The sequence below is a fragment of the Capsaspora owczarzaki genome (genome assembly GCF_000151315.2).
Source record: "Capsaspora owczarzaki ATCC 30864 unplaced genomic scaffold supercont2.9, whole genome shotgun sequence".
Classification (NCBI taxonomy): domain Eukaryota; class Filasterea; order Ministeriida; family Capsasporidae; genus Capsaspora; species Capsaspora owczarzaki.
Window position 1 is genome coordinate 1,183,138 of NW_011887300.1, and position 8,799 is coordinate 1,191,936.

At 53.3% G+C, this 8,799-nt stretch overlaps 3 protein-coding genes and 1 non-coding gene across 4 annotated transcripts; 1 reads left to right on the top strand and 3 right to left on the bottom strand.

The window, feature by feature from the left end:
- Positions 1 to 76: 76 nt before the first annotated feature.
- Positions 77 to 783, bottom strand: CAOG_05743 (hypothetical protein; the record flags this gene model as incomplete). The annotated part of the gene is made up of 5 exons (XM_004346366.1): positions 77 to 164; positions 250 to 333; positions 419 to 502; positions 590 to 652; positions 728 to 783. The coding sequence occupies 5 exons, from the start codon at positions 781 to 783 to the stop codon at positions 77 to 79; spliced, it is 375 nt and encodes a 124-aa protein (XP_004346416.1).
- Positions 784 to 1,171: 388 nt separating this feature from the next.
- On the bottom strand, positions 1,172 to 1,244 carry CAOG_09676. Its single transcript has one exon. It is a non-coding gene; the product is annotated as a tRNA-Ala (tRNA).
- An 871-nt stretch (positions 1,245 to 2,115) lies between these two features.
- CAOG_05744 (hypothetical protein) lies at positions 2,116 to 4,320 on the top strand (the record flags this gene model as incomplete). The annotated part of the gene is made up of 4 exons (XM_004346367.2): positions 2,116 to 2,774; positions 2,874 to 2,959; positions 3,045 to 3,214; positions 3,328 to 4,320. Coding segments are annotated over 4 exons (1,572 nt in total), but the record flags the coding sequence as incomplete, so codon positions are not given.
- Positions 4,321 to 4,329: 9 nt separating this feature from the next.
- Positions 4,330 to 8,378, bottom strand: CAOG_05745 (hypothetical protein; the record flags this gene model as incomplete). Its single annotated transcript, XM_004346368.2, has 3 exons — positions 7,654 to 8,378; positions 4,618 to 7,512; positions 4,330 to 4,446 (listed from the first exon to the last, which is right to left on the bottom strand). Exons 1-3 carry the CDS (start codon positions 8,365 to 8,367, stop codon positions 4,330 to 4,332), a joined length of 3,726 nt encoding a protein of 1,241 aa, XP_004346418.1. The 5' UTR covers positions 8,368 to 8,378.
- Positions 8,379 to 8,799: the final 421 nt, after the last annotated feature.

Sequence of the window (8,799 nt, forward strand, 5' to 3'; positions counted from 1 at the left end):
ATTGCAGTTCAGTCTGCAAAGTGAAATAAAACACTTTACAACAACATTGCCTGGCTAACCCTACCAAGGTCTTACATTACTCGAGCTCGGTCAATGACGTGTTCACTTTGAGTGCTTCAGCAATCGCCTTCATTCCAATATCGCCTATCTGATTTTGGCACAGTCTGTCCATCTTCTCCTTCAGTGATCACTCTGATTTCCCGCTATGTACCTCCACACACGTGCATCGGTTCAAGCAAGATGACTTACATGAGCCAAGTCAGCTTCGTGTTCACTTTGAGTGTCTCAGCAATTGCTCGCGCTCCACCTTCGCCAATCTGAATCTTACCCAGGCTGTCCTCGACATCAGCGAAGACTCTGTATTGTCACTGGATTACTGTACTGACTCACATGCATCAGCGAATGTGATTTTGCTTACCCGAGGTCAGTCACTGACGTGTTCACCTTGAGTGCTTCAGCAATCGCGTTTGCTCCACCTTTCTCTATCTCATTCTCATACAAGCTGTCCTTCCCCTCCATTAGTGAGCGCTCTAAATCCTGACTTTTGGATCAGCCACTCACATCATCAGTCAATACTAGATGCCCTTACTAGACGCAAACCCACGTCGTGTCCACGAGTAAGCTCTCAGCAATTTCCCGCGCTCGGGGCCGGCTGTAGTTAGAATCAATGCGCTACAGTCAATCCACGTGCCGTCACACTGTTGCAATGACTTTGGCTTTTACTAACTGTAGTTGCACGCTCGCATCCTCGACTCTGTCATTCTTACGCGGATTCGACGGCATTGCTGGTTCAGGTCAATCTGTCGAACTATCAGAATTGTTTCAGTTCGCTTCTCGCCATGCACCCACCCTGCGTCCCCAGCGTCACATCCTGAGTCGGAGCACTTTCTTCTCAGGGGGGATCTTTCAAACGCAGAGCCCAGAGCCCTCGCCCATTACCAAAACGCAGCCAAAAAAACAAAACAAAAAACCAAACACGACTGAAGTGAAAATGCAATCGGACAGCCAAGGCAAAGACCAGGATGATCAACTTAGGGTGACGGTTGGAACATTTATGAAGAAGAAGAAATGTAGTTCTACAAATCGGATGTGAAACAAGCCAAGCCAAAGCCAAAGCCAAAGCCAGAAAAAAAAAAAAAAAAAAAAAAAAAAAACAAGTGAGCAAAAAAAATGGACTTGAACGGAGTCGAACCGCTGACCTCATCGATGCTAACGATGCGCTCTACCAAATGAGCTACAAGCCCCGAGATGCTAGCGAGCTTGGGCAAATGTCTTGACCAACGAGAATTGAGCTCTGGGAGTCGCAAAAACAGCAACAAAAAAAAAAAAATGGAGGCGCACTTTGTGTTCACTCAAAGTGTACTGAGCGGCTTCGTAGCAGCCTGTGGCTCACTAATTCCGTGTTGGAAATATTATTTTCGTGCCGTTTAACGATACTGGTCTGCCTCGGAAACGATTGCACGAACGCACGGTTGCGCTGAAGTTGAGCATGGAAAGCAGCGACAGATTCAAGTCTGCCTTCGGTCGAAGATGTGCTCATTCGAAAGTACAGGTCATCTATAGTATAATATGTAATAAATCGAGATGGTTCGGCAAGGTGTCTGCCAATCTGCACGAACAATGTGCCGCAAGCACAGCATTGGCAGGGCGCACAAGGGCTTTGGCATTCAGTTGACAATTTTCAGTTTCTGTTGGGCTTGGTCGGAGTTCGGGACCAACAATATGACATGCCAACATTATGTGCGTCAATGCATTGTTAGGACCCGAGTTCGCGTCCGTCCAGCCGGCGAAGGTTCTTGAGGAATTCGTGTATTTGGTATTTCGTTTTTTTTTTGGCACGCTTTGTCTCAATCAAACCGACGTTACACTGGCCAATAGCTCGAAAGACCTGCTTTGTATGATTACGAGTCTCCCAATGAGACCCGTTCGCCCAAAAGTGCATGCAGTCGAGCACACGGATTTGCAAACCACCGACCCAACCTGAACCCCATTAAACAACATAGTATCCCCTGCTGCACATCCACTCGTACAAGCATTTCGCTGTTTCATCCCGGTAACACGGCACCAATTAGCGCACCTATCTGAGCGATTTCGACCACTACCTCAGTCGTTTGTTGGATCTGTCACTCTGAGCAATGGCGGCTGCGATTGTTGCTGCGTGCATCCCCGCACTTGTCGCAGTCGCCTTCGCCGTCGTTGTTGAAATTATTCTGCCCCAGCGTCGTGAAGCTCGTCGTCATCACACGCCTCTCAACCCAGTGACCGTTTCGAATGCCAGTCCCAATGGTCCATTCAACTCTGCTGGATTCGCATTGAAACTCGACGCGCACTGCCGCCCCGCCGCCTGCCATTCCGAGTTCCATCGCACAGCAGCCACCGCCACCACCAACGACTGTGGTGGCCATGTCTGGTCCACAGCGCGTCGTTTCGCTGCGAACCTCGCTGACGAGTCGCGTTTGCACTGCGCTCATGCTCGCAGCCGGTTTCCAGCCAGTGCTGATGCTCGTCCCGTTCACCTCGCTCAATGTGCTGCGTGCAGTGTACCGCACACACTACAACACAACGACGCTGCCAGACCAGGCCGTGCAGGCGACGTGGTGGCTGAACGCGACCGCACCCGCGAGCGAGGAGGTGTGGCGACCAACTCTGTTGACGTTTTCTGAGCCGCTTGTGTTTTTGACAAATGCAGTCGCTGCGCTGCTTGTCATTAGCATTTTCACTGTCGATATCGCTGCTGTTGGATCAACGTTAACACAGCTCCATCTCAAGAAAAGGTAAGGAAGGGCCTTTTTTTTTCCTTTTTTTTTTTTTTTCTCTTTTTGCTTGTTCCTTTTCGACTTTGCACTCACAACAAACCACTGTGCTGGAGACAGTTTTTCTGCATTACTCGGACTTCAAGCATTGCTTCTTGGGAGCATCATGTTGGCTACACCGTTTCCGTTGGTCTGGGATTTGCAAGGTGCGTTGCAGCTTGGGCTTTTTCGTTTTGACTCTTGTGGTTCTTACTTGACCTCTCCATCTTCCCACTTTGCTGTGAATCGTAGATACGGCTCGGCAACTGGCGACTTGCACATTGGGTCTGACGATTGTTCAGCACTGTTGGATAGTAATCGCCTTTCGAGTGAAAGCAATACGCGTGGCGTTGCGCGTCGCAAATCAGCGGCGTGAATCGCCAGGACCTGGCGCATTCTTTACCTCACTGCACTCACTCAAGGTACAAAGAATGTTCAACAGTCTCTGTCGTTTGGCCTGCTCTCATTCTCTGACTCCTTTTTTTTTTTTTTTTTTTTGCTTTTTTGCGTGTTGCTCGTCGCGATCTCCCAATAGCCATTTCAAACCAGCGACACTCCACTCTTGGCCATTCACAACGCCGCATGTATTGCCACAGCAGTACTCCTTCTGCTTGCCTCGCCCAAGTCCATGCTGGCGGGTGTGCTGGCTGCGCTCAGCTTGGCCCTCATTCTTCCTGAACGATTGATGTTCTCGCCAGCGCCGCGCTCTCTCACGTTCGTGAAATTTGCTCACCATCCGTGGAGCATGGTTCGCGCGCTTCTTTCAGCCAGCTGGTACTACGGCAAGGCACCAGCGACTTTTCTACCGCCTGACACGGCAGCTTCCGCTTTTTGGGACGCGCTTCCCTGCTTTTCGTGTGCACTTGGGGTGCTGTCGCTATTCCTCTCCAGCTGCACCTTTGTCGAGGACGCGTTTGATCGCTGGGTCACAATCTTGGATTGGCGACCAGTTCATTTTGAAAGTCTTCCACCTTTGCTCGCAGCCCTCCTTCTCGTCCCGTGGCATTTGGTGTTTTCATTACGAGCCTTCTGGTGCGCCCGTTGGGCCCGAGGCAGTACTCCTTCCATCGAGGCCATGTTTCAAGCCGAAACACAGGCAGAGTCCGAATTCCTCCGCAACGAGGCATCGCGAGACCACCCCTCCGATGCATCCATCAAGATGACCCGGCGTCGCAGGTTTGTTGTAAACTCACTGCCTTCTAGTGCGCCATTGTCCTCTGCTTCCGAGCCGCTTCCCGAAACCAAAAGTACCAACCCGCTGCCGCCTGCTACTTCTATGCAGCTGTTTAGTTTTGTTCTGCATGCCATGCAGTGGTGGCAACATGCGGCTGGTTTGGGTCTCATTTGCGTTGCGCTTTGGTTTTACCAATCGCGCCTCCTCCTAGTTTCATGTTGCTGGGGTTTGGTAGAGGTGTTTTTATTCCAAGTTATCGTCCTGCACGAGCGTCGTCAACGCCAAGCAGAGTTGTAACAGTACAAGGTTTGCGTTTCCTCATCATTTACAAATAAATTAGATACGAATGCTGCATCAGTTCAATCAAGTGCGCGGTCTGCTCTCGGCGGAGATAGGGACAACTTGGTTCACCAACCCGTTGACTTTGGATTGAATATCGGCTGTTGGAATCAGAGCCGAGTTCAAGCCACCCGACCGAGCCTAACACCAAGTGACGGAGCAATCAGAAGAGTTACGCAATAGCAAGTGAGAACACAACATCAGGGACCGACGGTCAAACCAACTCACCACTCACCAAACAACAACAACAACAACAACAAAAAAAAAAAAAAAAAAAAAAAAAACCCCAAACCACAACTCGACCATTCTTACCTCCAATAGAACAATCACCATTCGGTACAAAATGGTAACCAAGTGGCCATGCTGCTTGTCAGTCTTCGGAATCGAAGCACCAATTGCTTCGGAGGAAAGACGCTTGACTTCACGTCTGTTCGCCTCTTCGATACTGCGATCGGGTGCCGCGCTCGGCCGCGAGACATGGCCGGCTGGTTGGGCAGTGCCATCTCGCGAGCGACGATCTTGCTTCTCTTGTAACAGCGCAGCACCATTGGAAGCCCGCACATTCTTTGATGGTTGTGCAGCCGAGAACGCGGGGACTCGACTGGGTCCAGCACCGCCACGAGCTTTCTTGTCGGCTTGATTTGCACTCATTTCGGCGGCATCTCTACGGTGAGACGCGACCGTGCTGGCCCGGCCCTCCCGATCGGGTCGGCGCAAATCCGCAGTTGCAGCCAACAGCGGCAAATGACTGACCATCATGTGCGTGTCAACCATATCACACACTTGCTCGCTGTTATAATCAATCCCATGGGCGCTCAACGGAGCAAAGGATCGAATTTCACCGAGAGCTTGAATCCGTGCCTTCCAGTGCTCGGGAGTGCCAACAGCAATGTCGGCGTCATAGTCACGTTCAACCTTCCCACGGACGTCTTGCAACAGTCGTGCAACTGCCGCAGCTCGCTTCTTGTCCGCAATCCAACCAGTTTCCATGACATCGGCGAGAGAAACAGACGCTTGGTCGTCCGCGCGCAAGTCGAGCAGCCGGCATTGCATGGCAACAGGATCCATTTCCAACCGGGCTGGCGGCGCAGTGGAGCTGCCTCCTCTCGCAGGACCAGAGTGAAGTAGATCGCTGGGAGAAGCGCCGAGACCAGAGGCACTCTGCAACAACCGGGCAGATGGCATCTTGCTCGACGAGGCCATGGGCTGCGAATGACTTGTTGCTCCGTTCGTTGTAGCCGAGACACTTGTTGAAGTGCAAGCGACATGGTTTTGGACATTTCGCAGCCCCTTGCTTTCCAGAACACGCGCAATAAAGGGATGGACGCTGATGGCGGGCTCGTGCTCCGATGCTGGCTGCAACGTTTTCTTGATGAACGCGGACAGCTGCGTTGGTTGTGCAAGCGCGTCAAGATACTCCCGTTCCACAGTTAACGTCTCTTCCATCTGAGGGTGGGGTCCACGCACATCGGACGGAAGCCTGTTCGACGACAAAAGGGGAGTGACCAAAATGCGCCCATCGGCCGCCACATAACCCACCAGCGTGCCGAGTGTCGCAAAAGTGCTGGTATCGATCGACTTGGTCATGGGCTCGTCTGAGGCAGGAGGAGTGGACCACACCATTGATCGCCATTTCGTCGCGGTTGGCAAGACAGAAGCAGACCGAAGCCAATTCAACGTGGTCCGAGGCTTGCCTGCGTTCTGTGCGACAAACCCGGCCCGAGGTGTGGCACTCGAGGACAGCCGCAACAACAGGGCGCAATTACCTGGCATCCGACGCGCTGTCAGCGGGGTGGTGGCCGTAGAAGCGAGAAAGTCTCGTTCTCGCGCCAACCACGCTCGCAGCAAGCAAGGTGCCGTCTGGGGGGAATAGGTGCCATCGAGGCATGCAATGTCTAGTTGCATATCGCACTCGCGGGAGCCGAGAAGCTCCAGGGGCATGGATTCACACTTGACAATGGACAAAAGTTGCAGCGAGCTTGTCGCAATGTTCTGGGGCATCATGGTACCCTGCGCTGCTCGCGCAAGTTTGTGTGCCAGGCGATGCTGTGCAGGTGTCATCGATTGGACGAGTTCATCAGACAAAGCCCCAGTGGGCAGGAGTGCCGACAGATTGACACAAGCACAGACGACACTTTGCCCAGCAGTGATGCAAGTTCGCGCGAGCATACGTTGGAATGCAAGCGCTGCAATGCTGCCATTCAGCGGTACGGAAGGCGTTTTGTCAAAGCCGGCCGAGTAGACTGAATGACAGGACGGACTGGCGGAAAGAGGCGATGGAGAGAATGGGGCAAACTGCGAAATCAGCTCAAAGCTCGACCAGCCGTGCCCAGAGGTCTCGTTGTCGACAGCCGCATAGGAGCGCTTGTGTCTCGTCGATGACGACGGCGTGTGCGCTGGTCCTCGGGGCGATTCGGGTTCGTGAACAGAAGAGGGATGCGAAAATCGAAAGCTTTCCACCGTGACACCGGGAATGAAGTCTTCGACCATGGCCTGCGTAGAGTCAGCCGATGAGGAGGCATCAGAGGTGGCATCCACCAAACGAATACGTTTATGTTGCGAGGAAGAGCGCTCGCCTGTCTTGCATTGATGCTCGCAGCAGAGAAGAGACACGAAGGAGTCGTGCCAAGTGGACGCGCGTCGCATCCCACCAAGCAGTCCGAGAGCGGCAGTGGAGTCAACAGCAGTCTCGAGTGGAGTTGCTGTAATCCACACGACATGCAGCAGGTCTTCTTCTGGTGTCGTTGCAGGGAGTGGAGGCCGAACTGGCTGCTGCTGCAGTTTGCTGCTGTTTTTCTGAGGCGAATCAAACAGAGGCATTCCCCCGGGTGACAGCGGAGTCGGCTTGCGTGGAGAAGCGGCACCAGCTGCAGTTGCCGCAGCTTGTCGCTCACCGGGTCGCACCAGGCAGGGAGATGAGCGGAATGCGCGATTGCTGTGTTGATCAAGCAGCTGATGCAAAAGGGCTGCACACGCTACGGGTGTGTGACTGTTACTAGTGCCGTTTGGCTGCTCGGATGGAGTAGCTGCGACTTGGTCCATCTTTTGCAAGGCGCTGCGGACGTTGGACAGGTCTGAAAAGTCCATCCAACCGATCTCACTGCCTTCGGATGATTGCGAATACAGCGTGACCTGCTCGGCGCGCTCTGTCGTTGTGACAATAGCAACTCGCGAGATTTCCCGCGATGCTACAAGCTTGGCAACAGCCTGTCAAAAGCCAACCACCCCCGAAAGCAAAACGAGATGAGTGAGTTGTTCAAAAGGGGAACCCTCATCCGTTTCCACCGCTTTTCCGATGAAAGCCAAACAATCCACCTTGAGCAATAATGCCTGCCTTCAACGCCTTACACTTAGATGGAGCTGGTTGCGCTCCCAGACCGACGCATCGTCGCTCTTTGTTTCAATGTCCTGGCGTGCATTGACCGTCTCGTCTGCAGTGCCAGCGCTCGCTTGATCACTTCCATCCGCAGCATCATGATGATGATGATCGTCTTCCTTGCTCAGCATGCTCAGCTTGCGTCGCGACAGGTCGCCTCGTCTTGGTCGTCCATTCGCTCCATTGGAACGCTTGCCCGGATCCACCGAAGCACGATCAGGCAGCGACCCAAAATGACTGCGATCATGCTCATGATTGTTGTGATGGTCAGCGTCCGACTCGTGCGGCACTGGATGGCGGGAACTGCTGCTGAGACCAGATTCTGAGCAAGATTTCCCGCCAAAACCAGCGGCCTGACTTGTGTTCTGGCTCTGGCTCTCGCTCTGGCTCTGGGTCTGGCTCTGGCTCTGGGTGGGCTGGCCAGGGGTGGCTGCCAGCATCAGAATGCGCTCGAGTGCTGCGCGGACGAACGCGCGCTGGACGTCGCAGCTAGCAGTAGCAGCAGCAGGAGGGGCAGTGGCATAAGGGTGACCAGCTGGGCCAGCTTCAGCAACCGCTGCTCGGCTTCCGTCACTCTGCGATGCTGCAAAGGCCGATGAGAAGGTTGAGGAGGACGGTGGTGGGGCGTCGGTACTGGCGCTGATGAGCAGGACCAGGTTGTGCGCCACCACGCGACGATACTCCATCCGTCAGCAAGATTCTCAGACTGAGCTTGTACTAGAACGAACACCGGGAGATTGGCACATTGTCAGAAAAAGCACTTGTTTTCTTTTTTTAAATTCAGTTTCTTTGCTATTGCATCAGGTACGGAAAAATAACGCGCAAAAAAGCGAACGGTTTAGCGTGTCGAGCTCAATGGACGCAGATTCGGGGTCAATTGAGGCATACTCGAGCCATGCTTGGCGAGAAGGTCGGCCTGAGTGTTACCTTCGATACCGACATGGGCTGGAACATGGGTCTGCGTATCGAGAGACAGAAGGTCAGATCAAGAAACAGTCGTCGCCAAAACCCAAACTCCCCAAGTCACGACCACCCATCGTTGCACCAGTCCTCAAAAGCTGAGTTAACGTACAAACGTGACGGGATCTGGTCGAGCGGTAATCAAGCCATCGAGCTGC